The sequence below is a fragment of the Lontra canadensis genome, unplaced genomic scaffold, assembly GCF_010015895.1.
Source record: "Lontra canadensis isolate GAN:19392208 unplaced genomic scaffold, GSC_riverotter_1.0 scaffold2, whole genome shotgun sequence".
Classification (NCBI taxonomy): domain Eukaryota; kingdom Metazoa; phylum Chordata; class Mammalia; order Carnivora; family Mustelidae; genus Lontra; species Lontra canadensis.
Genome location: NW_022630996.1, coordinates 5,799,847 through 5,818,408, shown reverse-complemented (window position 1 = coordinate 5,818,408; position 18,562 = coordinate 5,799,847). Strand labels below are relative to the sequence as shown.

General features: G+C 42.5%; 1 protein-coding gene across 2 annotated transcripts in view; it reads left to right on the top strand.

Annotated features, from left to right (window-relative positions):
• Window positions 1-18,562, top strand: part of AGK (acylglycerol kinase) — a 70,808-nt gene that overhangs the window by 42,017 nt on the left and 10,229 nt on the right. For both annotated transcript variants that reach the window (XM_032867462.1, XM_032867459.1), the window contains exons 9-11: window positions 4,897-4,966; window positions 11,735-11,814; window positions 14,742-14,799. In XM_032867462.1, coding sequence (XP_032723353.1) covers window positions 4,897-4,966; window positions 11,735-11,814; window positions 14,742-14,799 — 208 coding nt within the window. The remainder of the gene's footprint in view (window positions 1-4,896; window positions 4,967-11,734; window positions 11,815-14,741; window positions 14,800-18,562) is intronic.

Below are 18,562 nucleotides of genomic sequence, written 5' to 3'. Positions count from 1 at the left end.
AGGTAATTATGCTTGGTAACTTACTGGATATGTTGAAGACCTTATGCCTATTTATTGATAATTTAGTATGGAAAACAGTAAATAACAAATAGGGTGGCTGTACAGTTACTGAGACCAATTCTATAATTAAAACGGTATAAGCCAATCGAAGAGAACACTCTATTCTCTTGCTGTTTCACCTAAGGCAAAACACTTTTAAAGGAAAAGACATTTTATAGATATTCCAGTTTGGTACTATGGATAGGTGACTTTTTCTACCAAATTGACATTATTAACCAGAACTGTACAGAGCAGAATAGATTAGGAGAAGCCATATTAGACGAGAAACTATACTTTTTTGAATGGAGAGTAGATTAATTTCTAAGTGACTCCTTTTATTTTTTTATTTTCTTTTTTTAAGATTTTATCCATTTATTTGACAGGACACAAGCAGGGGGAGCAGCAGGCAGAGGGAGAGGGAAAAGCAGGCTCCCTGGCAAAGCAGGGAGCCCGATGCGGGGCTCTATCCTAGGACCTGGGGCCATGACCTGTGCCGAAGGCAGATGCTTAACCGACTCAGCCACCCAGGCTTCCCTAAGTGACTCCTTTCTTATAGTTGTACTTAAGTGCTAGACACAATAAATATTTTACTTTCTTAGTAATTACTTTATTTTCTAAAATACAACAATAAAGACACTCCAGTACAAACAGTGCTTTACAAAAACATGAAATACTTAGGGATAAATCTAACAAAATATGTGTACGATTTATATGCTGAAACTACAAAACTTTGAAAAGCGAAATCTAGAGAACAGTGAAATAGAGAGATATCTGTGTTCATAGGTTTCAAGACTCAATATTTAGATGTCTTTTATCTCCAAATTGATTTCTAAATTCAACACAATCTCAATAAGAATTTCAGAAGACTTTTTATAGATACTGACATGTAGATTCTAAAATTTATATGGAAAAATTAAGGAACTAGACTCCCCAGAATAACTTTGAAGAAAATAACAAAGTTTGAGGGCTTACTCTGATTCCAAGACTTATTTTCTAAAGGTACAGTAATCAAGACAGTGTGGTGTTAACAAAAGAAGAAATGAATAGATCAGTAGAAGAAAATGTCCAGAATTAAGCCCACACATATCTGGACACTTGATTTTTTTTTTTTTTTGGACAAAGGTGCCAGGGCAATTCAGTGGAGAAAGGGCAGTTTTTTCAACAATTGGTGCTGCAGTAGTTAGCTAAGCACATGTAAGAAAATGAACCATATGTGTAAAAATTAACACGAAATCAGTCATAGACTTAGATGTAAAACCTGAAACTTTAGAGGAAAATCTTTGTGACTTTGAGTTAGGTGATTTTTTTTTGGTCATTTTTTTTTTTTTTTTAAGATTTTATTCATTTACTTGACAGAGAGTGAGTGAGAGAGCAAACGCGGCAAGCAGAACACCAGAGTGGGAGGGAGAATCAGGCTTCCCACTGAGCAGGGAGCCTAATGTGGGGCTCCATCCCAGAACTCTGAGATCATGACCTGAGCTGAAGGCAGACACTTAACTGAATGAGCCACCCAGATGCCCCAAGGCAATGATTTCTTAGGATACAAAAAGCAGAAACCATAAAAAAACAACAAAGAATAATTTTGGCTTTAGCAAAATTTAAAATGTTTGTTCTTTGAAAAAAGTGTGTGTGTGTGTGTGTGTGTATGTGTGTGTGTGTTTAAGATTTACATTTGAGAGAACATGTGCATGAGAGACAACACAAGCAGAGTGGAGGGGCAGAGGGAGAGGAGAAGCAGGCTCCCTGCTGAGCAGAGATTCCCAGTGACAGGGAGCTCAGTCCCAGGACCTTGGGATCATGACCTGAGCCGAAGGCAGACACCTAACCAACTGAGCTGCCGAGGCGCCCCTGAAAACCATTGTTAAGGAAATGAAAAGACAAGCTGCAGACTGGGAAAAAAAATTTGCAAGGGACATATCTGGTAAAGGACCAATATCCAGAGTATACAAATAACTCCCTCAACTCAATAATAAGAAAATAAACAGCCAATAAAAGGGCAAAATATTTGAATGACCCTTCACCAAAGGCATAGATGGCATATAAGCCTATGAAAAAATGTTCATCATTAGTCATTAGGGAAGTGCAAATCAAATCCACTATTAGCTGTGTATGTTAGAATGGCTTAAACAAACCAGATGGAAACCTTAGGTCAAGTGCTGACAAATACACAAAGCAATTGAAACTCTCATATTCCTGGTGGAAATGCAAAATGGTATAGCCACTATGGAAAGGAGTTTGGCAGTTTCTTTTAAAATTAAACATTTGAAGGGCACCTGGGTGGCTTAGTGGGTTAAAGCCTCTGCCTTCGGCTCAGGTCATGGTCTCAGGGTCCTGGGATTGAACCCCTCATCAGGCTCTCTGCTCAGCGGGGAGCCTGCTTCCCTCTCTCTCTCTGCCTGCCTCTCTGCCTACTTGTGATCTCTTGTCTGTCAAATAAATAAATAAAATCTTTATAAAAATAAATAAAATTAAACATATGAGCAGCAATCACACTGCTAGGTATTTACCCAAAAGAAATGAAGTCCTATGTCCATACGAAAACCTATACATGAATGTTTATAGTCACTTCATTTGTAACTGCCAAAAACTGGGAATGGTGCCAGCATCCATCACCTGGTGAGTGGATAAGCTGTGGTAAGTCCATACAATGGAATACGACTATGCAAGAAAAAGAAACAGTGTTTAAATCCATTCAGCAGCATGAATGAATCTCATACTCACGCTAGCAGTTCTAAAAAGCTAAACTGCAAAGGCTTCATATGTTTGGTTTCAATTTATGTGACATTCTGGAAAACAGGAAACAGTAGTTGGCGAGGAGCTGGTGGTGGGGCATGTGCGCTGGCCACGAGGTGCCTTGAAGGGACTTTCCGAGATGTCATAAATGTTCTGTATCTTGGTCATGGTGATGGTTACAGGAGTGAAAGCATTTGTCCCAAACTGTAAAACAGTGTGCCTAAAAGGATGGAATTAGCTATGTATAAATTGTATTTATATTAAACTTATTCTTTCAAACATAGATAATTCTACTTATGTGAATACGGGCTGGGGGCCTGGGGGGGCTGTTAGTTGTTCCTCGGCGTGGTTGACATTGATAGGGACCTTCCTTGGCCGCTCTTTCTCATTGTTCCTTCTGATTATCGACTGATCCTCGTACTCCACCCTTGAAACTCATTCATTTGGGACAATTTGAGTATCAGTAAGGCTAATAACTATAATGCACTGAAACATATAAAACATATTTAAAACTATTTATGAGTACGTAGTGATACTTCGGAATAAAGGTGAAAAACTCATTGGTCCTCTTTAGAGGCTCCTGGGATATCAGTTTATTATTTTGAAAATTGGTGAAGTTAAGAAATCCAACATTTACCCTGATTTTCTCGTATGACATTTACCCTGATTTTCTCGTATGACCTCTATTTTATGGTACCTAAATCATTGATGAGGGAAGGTTTCTCTTTATGGACCAGATGATAAGTGAGAAGGAATGATAGGATTGAAAGATCACTATTTTGCAACTCTGTTAACTAATGTAGCTATTGATTACCAGTGGTTGCTACTATCACACACACAAAAAAGCAAAGAGATTGCATCTACTTACTGGTAGAAGTACACACCTCTGATGGAAGTACACACCGCTACCTTTGGAGTAGCTGAATCAGATAGAGATTTTTAGGAAATGCAGGAATAGGGACACGTGTTAATACCATGGGAATGCAATCAGTAAAATCCAGACCCTCGACAACATAGTAAGACAACCCATTTCTTTTTTTTTAATTTAATTTAATTTTTTCAGTTTCCAAGCTTCATTGTTTATGCACCACACCCAGTGCTCCATGCAATATGTGCCCTCCATAATACCCACCAGCAGGTTTACCCAACCCCGTACCCTCCTCCCCTCCAAACCCTCAGTTTGTTTGATCTCAGAGTCCATAGTGCTAGAGAATTATACGGAAGGGCCTGTAGGCTGGTTAGGGTAAACAGTAACGTTTCAGCGAAGATCTGAAGGATGAGACTAGCCAGCCAAATAAAGAGACGGTGCGTAAGTGACCGGAGGAGTGGACAGGCTGGGCAGGGAGAGTGTTTGATGTGGGTTGACTTGTTCTTTCTGCTGCAAGAGCAAATATTGTTTGGCCACTTGTTGATTTAATATTTCTTTGGCTGACTGTTGTAACTTAATGTGTGTCTGACCTGGGATCTAATTAGAGTATGAACCCTAGAACTGCTTTTAAGCTTAGCATAGTTTTTTCACATGCCCAGTATGATTATCAATGGTACCAGGTTTTCTTACCTATAGACTTTTTAACTGACGATCAGAATGTAGGTAGGAATAGTCTTGTGTCTATGAACAAAAGTATCAGCCATTAAAATTACATCCTTGTAATCCTGGGAAGTCAGAGGAATAGGTTTTGGGTTCCAGATTATATTTTGCTGAGATAGCTCAGATCCTATCCCTTAGTTACCTTTTAGGTTATTAGAGTCAAATAATATTTTTTCAAGTGCTTAAATTTCTTGGAATGAATGAAAGATGCTGTTAATATTAAGTATCATATTTTCCAGTGATAAGAGTCAGACACAGAGTAGGGATTCAGTAAGTTGTGAAGTAAACAAATGATTTGTGCCTTGTATAAACTTCTCTTTGCCAGAGCCTTCCCTTATATTTGTATTAGTAATTCTTTTATATTAATTTGTTGTGCTGTCTGGGAGTATTTTGAAGGAATAGGTCTTTTTCCTAACCTGTTAGTTCTCTGGACAGGAGTGTGTGTGTGTGTGTGTGTGTGTGTCTGTTTGTGTGTGTGGTGGGGCAAGGGTTTCTTGTTTTCCACACATGATCATCTCCTCCCTTTGTCTTTTTAGACATATTACAGATGCCACCCTTGCCATTGTGAAAGGAGAGACTGTTCCACTTGATGTCTTGCAGATCAAGGTAGAGTCTTTTTTTTCAGAGTTTGATAAAATTACCAAAGTAATGCACACATATATGTTAAAGAAAATATGATGTAGCAGTTCAAATGGGGTTACAATGAAAATAATAGCCTTTCCTATCCCAAGCATTACTCTCAGAGAAGAAGAATTTTACCTGTTTATTCTAGTTGTTATCACTAGAGAATATGCTTATGATGCTACTTTTTAAAATTTTGTTAAACACCCCCCCCCAAACCTAAAGGTTACCATCATAACCATGTTCAGGTGTATAGTTGATCATTAGTGTTTAGTCTATGAAATTGCTTTTTGATTTATCAATTTTAGATTCTAAATCTTGACCTCTTTGTTATAATTAAGAATTCCTATAGATCTCCTCTCAGAATAGTGTCACTATTTTTAGTTCCTCCAATGATTACCTTTGGACTGCATAATTTCACTGTCTTCTGTGGTGGTTTGGGATGGTAAAAGAGCCAGCAATGCGAAGCAGTGACTGGGACAGTAACGGTTTCACCTTAACCTGTTTGCATGGTGGCTACCTCTTGCTCTCATGTCCCATCCATCCTTTGGAGGGGCTTGTCTTTGGAATTCAGGTTACTTGGCTGTCCTGCAGTTTCAGCTCTCTCTCTGGTGGGATCAAGAAAAATTATGATTTTGTAGGTTATCTGGCTTTTTCTCATTTTTGGGTGGGGATAATGTTCTTTCTTTTTTTTTTTTTAAGATTTTATTTATTTATTTGGCAGACAGAGATCACAAGTAGGCAGAGAGGCAGGCAGAGAGAGAGAGAGAGAGAGGAGGAAGCAGGCTCCCCGCTGAGCAGAGAGCCAGATGTGGGGCTCAATCCCAGGACCCTGGGATCATGACCTGAGCCTAAGGCAGAGGCTTAACCCACTGAGCCACTCAGGCGCCCTGGCTGGGGATAATGTTCTTTGTAGTGTCCTACATCCTGGATGGGAGCAGAACTTCCCATATTTCTATTGGTTGTCTAACATTTTATTGATTTGTAGATGAACTCATGAATTGTTTAAAAAAAATATTTGCTGGCTATGCCCACTGAAAGGGCTTAGAAGCAATGAGACCCCACAGTAATGGACACACCTGGCACTTAAGATTTTGGGCTCAGGGGTGCCTGAGTGGCTCAGTGGGTTAAAGCCTGTGCCTTCGGCTCAGGTCATGATCCCAGGGTCCTGGGATCGAGCCCCGCATCGGGCTCTCTGCTCTGCGGGGAGCCTGCTTCCTCCTCTCTCTCTGCCTGCATCTCTGCCTACTTGTGATCTCTGTGTGTCAAATAAATAAATAAAATCTTAAAAAAAAAAAAAGATTTTGGGCTTAAAATATTGTTCCCTAGTAAAAGAAACCAGGACTCTGTGAAGAGATGGCTTTCAGAGACAAGGCGAGAACAGAGCCAAGAGCTACTCAAAAACTAATGGAAATAACCTGAAAATATATAGGAGCTCGCTGGATGGTATCCACCTGGCCAACTGTGGGACAGTTTGAACATCCAAAAGAATAATAATGCTAATGGCTTATAATGCAGTAAATAAAAATGAAGAATCTGTGAGCCTACAGTTTAATATTAGAGAATTTCCAGCTTGTAAATGCAGAAGAAATGATAGTTATTATTTTGCAATCACTAGTGAAATGACTCAGACAGAGATCATCCATCAGTGGATGCTAAAACCATTGGTTAGAAGGTTATTGGGGAACATATATCGACATAGTCTTAAAACATCACAGGTTACTAAATGATTACCTAGGGGAAGATGTATGGTAGAGAGACCCAGCATACAGCATGTAACCAAGTGATCAAAACTAGCATCACCAGTAATGGGACAGATGGAAAATATCTGCCTCCTCGTGTGATCTGTTGAGAAGGATACAACATCACCTATGGAGTTCCTTGCCTAAAATGTCCACTTCTCTGAATCTAACTGAAACAATGATGAGAAGAAAAATATATCAAATCCAAATTGTAGGACATTCTAAAAACAACTGTTGGTCTGGCCTCTTCAAAAATGTCAATGTCCTGAAATCCAAGAGAGGATAGAGTCTTTCAAGATTAGGGAAACTAAAGCAATATAGTTAAATCCAGTACAAAATCCTAGATTAGAAAAATGTAAAGACCACAAAAGATACTATTGGAACAATCAGATATTTAGTTCAGAATGTATATTAGATATATGTCAATGCTAGATTTCCTGAGAATGACAATAGCATTATACATATGTCTTTACTTGTTCTTGGGAGATGCATGCTGAAATATTTAGGGGTGAGGGCCATGAAGTCTTCCATTTATTTGCAAATGATTTCACAAAACTACAAAAAATGTACATACCCAGATAAAGCCAATAGGGGAAAATGTTGGTGGCTGGTGAACGTAGTTGAGAGAGATAAACAGTGTTCATTATATGTTAAAGAATTTCTTGGTTTGACATTTTTCCAAAAGAAAAATTTTGGAAGGAAGAAGACCCAGTAGCCATTCCGGATTCCTGATTGGACTCCTCTCTTTAAAAAGAATTTAATTCCTAGAAACAAAGATACCCTCACTATGTGGTAGTTAAGTAGCTATTCCTCCTTCATCAACCACCCCCCATCACTCCCCCCCGCCCCGGCCACCACAAAAGGGCAGATGCCTGAAAAGGCTGAGCCTTAACGCCACACAAATTTATGAACAGTGAGCCCTGTCATTTACTCAGAGCTGGTCCTAAAATGTACCAGCTACACTCAGGCTGCCCTTCAGAGGCTCCGAACATTTTATATTCACTCAAGTTTCCCTGCTACCTCCGAAAGAAGGTTCCACACTGTGTCACGATTCCGAACTTCAGTCCTGAAATACTGCTCTTAGTTATACAGCATTGGCCAGATGCATATTTGCAATTGGTGAACCTGTGCGCTTACAGCCCGTTTTCCTTTTGTTTTCTTTTGTTCTTCGTGTAGTGATGTCTGGACTCCCCACCCTGACGTCACTGGTCATGATAAAAGTGATTTAAATTGCGTTGGGTTCTTTAGCCTATGGTAAATCTAAGTCATTCTCACAAAATGGAAGGGCTGTGTGAAAGAAACTCTAGTCTAGGAAGGCAGCACAGATTGGCATCTATGAAGATATTAAAATGTTATTTACCAGAGGAGGTGAGTCAGGATGTATCTCCTAATAACTAGGTGACTGACGGCTGCATATAAGTGCGTGAGAAGTAATACACTCCAGGGTAGTTAGGATTTAATTGAAAACTGGGGCTTGTGCTTATATTTCAAAGTCTTATCTCCTCTTTTTCTTTTCTTCCAAATGTACTGATTTTGTGAATTAATGAAACCAGTATCAAATTGGCCACAGGCTCTGTATGTTGATGACCCAGCCCAGGAAGCAGAAAACTGCTCGAGTCAGTTCCTCGGAAGCGCAGCACAGCAGCCTCCACTGTGGCTTCTGAGGCACCATGACGCTGACTTTGTCTTCTCAGTCTTCCTTCCTCCTGGAAATTGTTTTCAGAATATGGAGGGAAGCATTATAGTTAAGGCCTGATATCAGATTCTTCTTCTTTTAAAAAACAAACTCAAAGCCAATTAAACATAAATAGCTGGAGCGTCTCGAAGATCCAGTCCTTGGACGTTACCGTGATGCTCTGTGTTTGGCTTCTTGCAGTGTTCAGTGTGCGCTTGTGTCTCGCTTGGACCTCCGGCTTAAGAAGACAAGATGTCTGTTAGTATCTTCATTTGGCAGAGTGAAAAAAATGACTAGTCATGCTAGACAGAAGTAGAATCTAGATTTTTCTGTCTTATGGTCCATTGTTTTTTGACGTGACTGTTTTGTCCAGGTGGTATCACTTGTGGCACCTGGTCCTGTGATTTCTGAAGGGTATTTTCCCATATGGACATCGACAAAGCCTAGTATTTGACTTGAAAGTAATTACTGGAACGACTTATGGAAGTCTTTCTAGTTCTTTCTTTTTGTTCCGTCAGTTGAATTCTTAGAACCTGTCAACCCAGAACCCAAAGAGGAGGATAGGGTTGCTGGTCGAAGTTAGAATTTCTCCCTTTCTTCCGTCATTCCTGGCTTTCTTCTGTTAAAACCCTGACTGAACAAAACCTCAGGACTTCTGAATTTTTTCTATTTGTTTCTATCTCTTTATTTAGAATTCCTAAAATTCCTGGATTAGGAATTAAGAATTACCTACCTAGTTGACCAAAATGGCTTTCTTTTCACTGTCCCTTAAGCTTTTATTCCAACCAGAATTCCGAGTTAGTTTTTTGTGTTGTTTTGTGTTGTTTTAGCAAACCATTAGGCCATTTTCTCTTTCCAGGAGGTCAGTGACTTGGGACAACATATCTTCTTTGCTGTTAAAATCTGGCTGTGTGCCTGTCTTCTGTGTCTGCTTTTGTTTACTGACCTGTCCATCTGATACTCTTGTCACCCAGGCCTTCGTTGGGTTAACATCCGGTGGTATTTTGTCTGTCGGCTTCTGCTCTGCCTGCCTGCCCTTGTTCATCTTTCTTCTGCACTCCAACAGGGACCAGTCTCTCCATTACTGACCCCCAGGCCTCTCCTGAACCCTGGGACTCTGCCCATCTGGCTGATAGCTGGGCTTCTCTAGATCTTTCTACACTCATTTCCTATTGTCCAGAGTCCCACCCCTAGCTAGGAGTAGCACCCCAAATCAATGACACCTTGAGCTTACAAGGCTCTGCAGCTAATCTTAACAGAATATTCCTACCCCCCTGCCCCCCGAAGGAAGAGAAAATATTCTTAGTGCGGCAGTGGGGAAGGCTTGAGTACTAAACCAGGACGTGGTGTGACAGTGCACGCTTTAGCTCTGCCTTTCCCGAGGAATATTAGTTATGCAGAATGCCTCCCAGAGAAGGGGTGTAGTTACAATTCAGGGAAACTGTGTATTTCTCCTTTTGGAAGTTTATAATGTCCATTAACATATTAAAGATCCTAAGAAGAATTGCAGTAAACATGTTTCAAACCAAGGAGTTCTGGTATTTCTCAACTCCTTTCATCACAGATTCCTCTGCCATCATTACTGTCCTTACCAGCTGTGACACTTCCTAGTCCCTCTGGAACACGTAGGGGAAATAGTCCCGTATTTCCTGTAGATACTGAGAACTCACACGGCGCTGCTTCTCTCCCTGACGCTGGGCCGCCCTTTCTTCTCTCTTTTCTGTCTCTCCATGCTTCTCAGCCTCCCTCAATCTAGGCACTTTACTCTTTAAAATTTAAGGTAGTATTAAATTTTTTTATAAAAATTGTTTATAAATTAAATGTTTATAACAATTTATATGTTTATAAATGTTGTTTAAATGTTGTATTTCCCTGGCCATCGGTCTCCTTTGCCCTCCCCCCCCCAGCCGCATACAGTCACACCTGCTCTGTGCTTTCATAAACCTTGACGCCTGTCTGCATCATGTGAACCTGCTGCATTGTGCTGTCATCGTGTGTGTCTGCACACCGCCCCCCCGCACCCGGAGCTCTTTGAGGGCAGATACTTTTTGTATTGCTAGTCCCTAATATGGGATATGTATTCATTAGTGATAATTCCATGAAAAAATTGGTGAGCTTTCTACCATCAGGATGGTTCCAGGCCCTGCTGTTTCACAACATCCCCTAGGCCCCCGGACACTAGCATATCCTTGCTGTGCTGGGCCGAGGTGCCTCACCAGCACCTCTGTGTGCCACCGTCTCTCGCCCGAGTTCCCTCCTCCTTGCTTAAGCTGGTGCAGGGACAGAAAAGCACATATGCTGCTTGAGCAGGTACACACTGAGGACGAGAGGCTGGTGTCTTTCCTTGTAAGCTGCCCCTGTTAGTGCATGATTCTCCTGCAAATCCTTCACTTTGTTTCGGTGTCGTGGGATCGAAGTGGGATGGAGGGGAAGACTTCACGTCCTTTCTCTAGACCAGCATTTGACCTTGTCAAGGGTCCTCCAGTTCCTAATCTTCCACTGATGCTGGTTGTACAATGGCTTGATGGAAATCGAACTGATTCTTCCCCCATTTAGCAAGTTCTGGGGAGTCGTGTGTCTCACATGTGACAGCTGTGTTTAGAATATGGGCAGAGTCTCGGGCCTTGGCTGTAATTCTGAGCTATGGGAAAAGGACCTTTTATGACTTATATAACTGTATCTACATACACATATACACACACATATATTTATACTTTAAGGAAGGTCCATCATGAAGTACAAGCTCTTAAAGACAGTGGCTCAATTGTGCATGTTTTCTATCTATTTCTTAACTCATAGATTTATGAGTAACTCACTGATTGTAATATGCGGTATTTTACCCTAAAGCATTGGACTAAATCTGAATCACTTTTTATTCTGACTTGTTATGACAGAGACCTGACTCTAGTTTTAGATATTCAGGTCAAACATTCTAGAGTACCAGGATTTTCCTCTGACTTGAGAGCCCTTGGACCTCTAAAGAGAATGCAGGCTTAAATTAGCTTTGCCTCGGACATCTCTCTGAGGGAGGAGAAATTCTGGCCGACTCAATGACCGACTGGTCCAAGAGCCACTGTAGTCAGCCACTTTGTCACTTAAGTCTGAAGTACGGTAACATGTTCCTGGCGCGCAGATTCACGAGGTCTACTACAGGAAAATTAATTTCATTTTACAGTGTGGTTACTCATGTCCTCAGTTAGTTTCTGAGATGCTGAACATCCTTTCTAGAATTTGGTTTGAGGAAAAGTAGGCCCTGAGCATTTGCTGGGTACTTACCCGTAGAGCATTCCAAATACCTGTAATCCGTAACTGAAGATGAATGTACTTAACTTCCAGGGTGAAAAGGAACAGCCCGTGTTCGCAGTGACTGGCCTTCGATGGGGATCCTTCAGAGACGCTGGCGTCAAAGTTAGCAAGTAAAGCATTACTGTACTGATGGGGGATGATTTTTTTTAAACTATTTTTCTGCTCCCGTCTTTGCTGTTTCAATATACAGTGGTCATCTAGGATGAAGTTGGATGGGCCTGGAGGTGAATTACTTACGAATAAGAAAGAGGTTTAGATCTGACACACAGAAAAGCTAGGGAAGCTTCCCGTTTCCTCCACACTCGCTGGCAGTGAAGCGGCCGCGACGGCGTCTGTGTCTCCGGCCATGGTGTCTGAGCACAGGGCAGGCTCACGCTGGCCTGGAGTTGCCTGGAATCCTGCAGCCTGTGGGGCCGGCCCTGCGGGCGGCCCAGCCTCCTGGAGCTTTTCCAGCCCTGGGAGACTGGCCCTGAGAGGTGTTCTTGTTGAAAGCCTAGTGGATCGAGAGACCACAGGCTGCAGACGGAAAGAAAGGCGGACGCCGGGCTGTGTTGTGAGCTGGAAGAAATGGGCCTGTCCGAGGCAGTGAGGAGAGGGCTGTGGCTGGCTTCCGTGGGAGTGGACTTCTGTTCGGAGAGTTCACTGTGCCGGATGAAAATGTTGGCTTGGAAAGCGGCTGTGGGTGTTCTGTTCCGAGTGGAGGGGGTGCAGGCACAGGCTTCCCGAGGGGGCACTGACTCCGTGTCTGGTAGGTAGTGCTTTCTCTTTACCTTGTTTTGTTTTCTAACGTTGGCTTATGATTTTAGTATGGTTTAAATGAACTATGATCAGTCTCACAGCTTTTATCAAGAAGACGCCTCTTGCCCCTCATAAGCTTTCCTGCCACACTTTCTTTATGGAAATTTCTCTTACTTGTCTCACTTTGTTATTCCTGCTAATGCCAGAGGGGGAGGTGCTGTATTGTTTTACATGCTGCGCTGTTGAGCATTTCACATTGTTTTTATTTGTAAGTTGGCCATGATTACCTTGATTCCACAAATCACCATATGCTGCTATTTTATTTTATTAAAAATTTTATTCATTTGAAAGAGATAAGAGCGAATGAGAGTGCAGAAGTGGGGAGAGGAGGTAAGGGCAGAGGGAGCAGCAGACTGGGAGCCCACAGCAGGGCTTAATACTAGGACCCTGGGATCATGACCTGAGCCAAAGGCAGATGCGTAACCAACTGAGCCACTCAGGCAACCCAACAAATCACTTCATGTTTTATCTGTGATCTTGAATACCAGCAACTCGCCAAGAGTAATTACTTTGTTTTCCCTGAAAATGTCTGGTGAGAACAAATTGCTTCATGAAATGTGTTAATCAACAACTAGCATAGGTCAGCCCCTTTAGGAGGATCTCACACACTTGCCCCTCTTTTGATTGATTTTTGAACAGTGAATTTTAAAATTTTGGTGGTGATTATCTAACACCTCGACTGGGACCTTCCATGGAGTCCCTCTGTGTGCCGTAGGAGAAACAGTGGGCATGCGAGAAATGATTTCCTAGCTGGCCGTTAGGTACAGGCATATTGTCATTGGTAGAGATGAGTGGAACTATGGATAGTTAGGAAAAAATGCCTTTCTCTCTGGCTAGCTGGGAAATGAAACAAATTATTACATAAGCTTAGAAAAAAATCAGATGATCAAGGTCTTCATTAGTAGCATCACAGTATGATCCTGAATAATACTTAGGATGGCTCCACATTGCTCATTGGATTCTATCTAACCCCCTTATTCTGGCATTCAAGGCCCAACTTGATCCGTCATCAACCCTAATTCCATAGTTACGTATCTTTACTTCTAAGTCTTTGCTGTGGCTACTGTTCTCAGTGTTTCCTGTGCCTTTGCTACTCCTCTCGCCTAGAGTGACTTCTTTCCCTCTTTAATGGATCTAAATCTAAACCAGTTATCTTTCTAAATTCCACGCCCTTACTTTGCTCTTGTGCAAGCCTGGTTGCCCTGATGATTTTCAGTCCATAGTGATTTCTTGTCCCTTGACTCTCCTCACCAATAAATCACGATATATATATATATATATATTTGTATATCATATGTTATATTTCCATATAGTTATATATCAGTTGGCACTGATACACACACACACACACACACACACACACACAGCCATTTATTGTTTTCTGTTACTTTTTTGGGCTTTATTGTCTCATAAGCCTTCAAAGGCAGGAGTTTTATGCTTTTACTTCTTTTTTCTTCATATACATAGTAAATGCTAAATAAATGTATATTGAGTGGAATCAAATAGGGAGCCCTTAAGATGAGCTGGTAGGAGACAGAGATAAATTTTAAGAGAGGAATCTATTTTATGTCACTTTTCTAATTCCCGTTAGGCATCTTTCTCTCGACACTAGCTTTTATGTATTTAGCAGTATGCAGTAGACACTCTTCGTTCCCAGATTTAACAGTTCCCGTTTGGAAGCTGCATAACACGAGTAATGTGAAGTTAGGCTGATTTACAGATTTTAAGTGGTGTGCGCGTCTGTGTGTAAGAGAACATGGTAGACAGGATCCAGTCACTTTAGCATGTGGGTCACACACCAGACCACCCAGCATCTGTGTCTCATTGGGGCTTCATCATCCTCCACTTACTGCCCTTTTGAATGTAGACTCTGCTGTATTCTGTGGTTGAGAGTATATATTACAGTGATACCTGTGAATTGAGAGAGGGAGACGCTGATTATGTATTTCTTGTAAATTGCAAGGGTCTCTCCACTGTGTAACTCATTACGCACTACTTGACACGACATTGAAATGTAGATGAAAAACTTAACTGTCCTTCTTTTTTTCTGCTAAAGCACAATCCCCAGGCCTCCAGAGCTGGGAGTGTTGTATTCATAGTCCACCCCTCACACGGGAGGTGACTGCAGGGTGTCCGCAGTGGAGGGGCACTTTTAACATACTCTTCTTCTTGAATGATGTCTAGCCCTTTTGGAGTTCTCTTAATGTTCTAACCAGGTTTTTATCTTGATCGTTCTCAGATACTGGTATCTCGGGCCTCTAAAAACCAAAGCCGCTCACTTCTTCAGCACTCTTAAGGTAAATGCAATTTCCAGTCTAGGAAGTTGCCCTGTGTTATTTTGTTGTTACTTTGTGATGTGTCAGTTTGGATTTTTAAAAATTCCCTGCTACAGATACATATGACGTGTTCCAAATGGGGGATATTTACTCAGAAACGAATGCAGGAAGCGTTCCTGTTACATAAGCCATCACCCCTCATCTACCAGCTCGCTCCTTCCCTTACCAAACCCGTAGTTAATTTCTCTTTGATATTCCACTTCCTTTTGCTTATTCACTCACTCTTGCCAGACAAACCTGGAGTAGAATGCCTATATCTCATCAATTATTTGTAAGGGTGTTTGCATTAGTATCTGGAAATGAACTGGAGATTTGCATCCGAATGTATGTAATTGAATAGGCTTGTGTATAATAGAGTAGGTTTCAAACTGTGCTAGCAAAAATATGGGTAGTGGTTCCTGTCTTGAACAGTACACATAGGGAATATTTCTAGCATCAGAGAACATTCCATCGGGCGCTGCTACTGTAGCCTGTCCACTGACAAATGTTGTCAAAGAGAAAAGCTGAATGGTGTATATTAATGAAAATGCTAATAGCAAAGTCATCCTTATCTGTGGATGACATCCTGTGTTCAGCTTTTATGCAAATCAAAGCAGTATGTTCAAAAGTTGGCAAGTCAGTCTGAAAATTGGCAGATCAAGTTTGTTTTGAAAATATTGGTTCTGATGTTAATATTCAGAGCGTCAAGCGTTTTTCTAATTGTAAAAGTGATGCATGTCCATTGCAAAACATTTGGAAAACATAGCTCCCTTTATCTTCTAAATAAATTCTTGTTGTGTTAAAGAAATGTAAAAATCAAAACCCCTAAGTACTAGGGGTGGCCAGTTTACATGATTATGAGCATGAACTTGGAGGGCAATGCCCCACACCGTTTTAGTAAAATGCATTGTTACTCTTGCTTAAGGGCATAATTTCAGTGGTGGAGTGGGGGTGCCGTTTGGGAGAGCAGAGTGGCTGTGTGTGTAAGCTGTCACGTCAGGGAGAATGTAAACTCTTCCCAGCATTTCTTCAGCAAACGGTTATTAAATATCTAATGTGGACAGCCCTGCTATCTACTTGGAATACAAAGTCAGGTAAGGCACGTTCCTGCCCTCAAGGAGGATCCATGTTTGGGGAGCGTGAGGGACCAGTAAAGCAGGGGCGTGGCAAGTGCTGGGAGAGCCTATGGAAAGATAAGGTGGGAGCAGTTGCTTGGGGGAGGGGGCATTCGTATCTGCCTCAGGGGCAGCAGCCTTCCCAGGGCAGGGAACACTTCTACTCAAGTTTGAATCTACACAGGACTACATAGAGGGCATTCCAGGTGGAGGAGCCAGGATGTGTGAAGTGGCCGTGATGTCACGTGGCCAGGACAACAGAAAGGCAGGAAGGGGGGTTCGAGGGGTGGGAAGGGAGGTGGTCGCAGGTTGGGCTGTGGCAGCCGACTTTGACCTGTTGGGGAATTACTGAGTTTTAAGCAGGGGAGAGACATGAGCGGATCTGCATTTCAGAAAAGTTATTTGTCAGCAGTGTAGACAAGAGGTGGCTTGTGGGTGTTTAAGGCAAGAGCACCAGAGAGAAGGTTGTTCAAGTAAGCCAGGGGAGAGGTGATGAGGTCCGGACTAGTTTGCAGTCTAGAGTTTTTCATGAACACTGACAAGGTTAGAATAGGATCGCGTGTGCGAAGAAAGATGCAATTTTCAGTTTGGCACATGGTGCAGACAGGCCAGGGATAGCCCGGAGGAATGGAAGCATTTGAAGAGCCACAGAGCTGCCCGTGAAGCCTGAGGGGAAGGGCCGGTCCCCGTGAGAGAGACCTGCTAGCCAGCGGGAGCCGGAGCGTCACGAAGCGGCAGCACAGAGTCTAAATCAGGGCGGGAAGGTGCCCGCTGCACTCAGCAGCCTCTGAAGGTTTGCTCACCTCCCAAGTAGAGGGGCTGAGCCCCCTCCACGGAAGTTAGGGAATGAAGGTAGGTTAAGCCGCACGGACAGCAGGGCTGGGGCGCTCCTTCAGGAGGCCTCACTTCGAAAGGAAGGAAATAGAAAAGGCAAAAGCTAGTGAGAAACATGGGGTCAGCCGAGTGCTGTTTTTATTGATTGGAGAGGGGGCTGTCTTTCTACCCTGAAACAAAAGCCAGGAAGAAAGGAAAGAGGTGAGAGACAAGGAGATGCAGAGCAAGACTGAGTCGGCAGAGCCGGGGCGCAGCGGGGAGGGCGTGGGGCCCACAGTGCTGGGTCAGCCTTGGACAAGGGTGCCTTTTTTCTGGAGAAAGGAGAAGACTAGAACAGAGGTCCAGGTGCAAACAAATTTATAGAATGTTAGGCAGTTCTCCCTGACGTCCTGATGGTCTCACTGAAGCATGGGGAGCAAGGTGATCTGTTGAAAATGAGGTGGGTGGTAGTGGTGGGGGATTTGAAGAGAGATGAAAATAGGGAGCTTTGGAAGGATTATCGAGTGGTACTGAAAACCCGAGACCAAGAATTTGTCGTGGCACAGGTGTACTGACCTGGAATATTGGTTGCCCCTCTAATAACATGGGCCACGATGTGCAATACAGATAGCTAGTGACAGGATTGATCCAGAATAGGGGCTTTTCAGGGCACATGATGCAACACCAAAGACACAGGAGGACCAACAGTGATGGGAAAAAGAGTGACTTAAGGTAATCAGCTCTTAATTAGGCACTGAAGGAGAATGGTGTGGTCAGGGACTGGAATTCTCAGTGGGATTGGAAATTTGGTGTGGGGTTGGATCTTCAGGGACCAAAATATAACACCCCTCTCTTACTCTTCTGAGTTTGAATCAAGTTATGAAAAAAAATGCAGGAACCAGGCAGATGGAGATCAAAATACCAGCTTTCTAAATGTCAGCAGGACTAAAGGACATAGCTTAGATAATGCGGTCACAGATTTCCAGATACTCTGAATTGAATTCATCCCTTTAAAACGTCTCCTTTAGGGCAGACGCTGCCATAGGAAGCCAACTGCATGAGGAAGTAGTGAGTCCCCAGGACAGCCACTTTGGGGGAAAGAGAGAGGAGCCAGAATTGTTACTCCTTTGTCATTCACCACATGGAAACCTGAGAACAGGGGAGTGGGTCACCCTGAGAGACATACTGAACACAAAAGAATCAGTCAGAAGAACAGAAGAATATGGGACGTGGTTAGAGAGTAGGGCATCAAGCTTTTAGATTTCCAGGATGGAATAGTTCTGGGTAACAGGAAGGACCAGGATGTGGCTGGGGGGTTAGAGAGCACATCAGGGGCTGAGTGACCAGGGGGTATTTTAATTATTCCTGTGGATACTGATGAGACTGGATTGGGATATCAAGAAGTAGAAGACAGACAATCTAGAGTCGGAGAATGGTGGTCTTTGAAGCCTTGGCTCGATCACGAGGCTAGCCTAAGCCATTCTGGGCTCCGAGTGGAATAGGATTCCGGAAGGAAGAAGGTATTTGATGCATTTCATTTTTGTGTCACCATCTATAAACCAAAGATAAATTTATTATGGAATGATTCTCTCTTCATTCATACTGATTTTTTTTTTTTTTTTGACAAGTATAAACAGTGGTTAGTCTACTTGGACTTCTCTGCTCTGTGTGTGTGAGAGCAGTGAAGGCAGCCGTCACCCAGTTCCTGGTTTTCAAGACTGGCCTTTAGTAGGAAAAGAAACTGAGGAGTCCATGCTCCAGAGTAGAGCTAATTCCATTCCATGAGATGATTAATTCGCTTGCAGGCAGGCATAGGT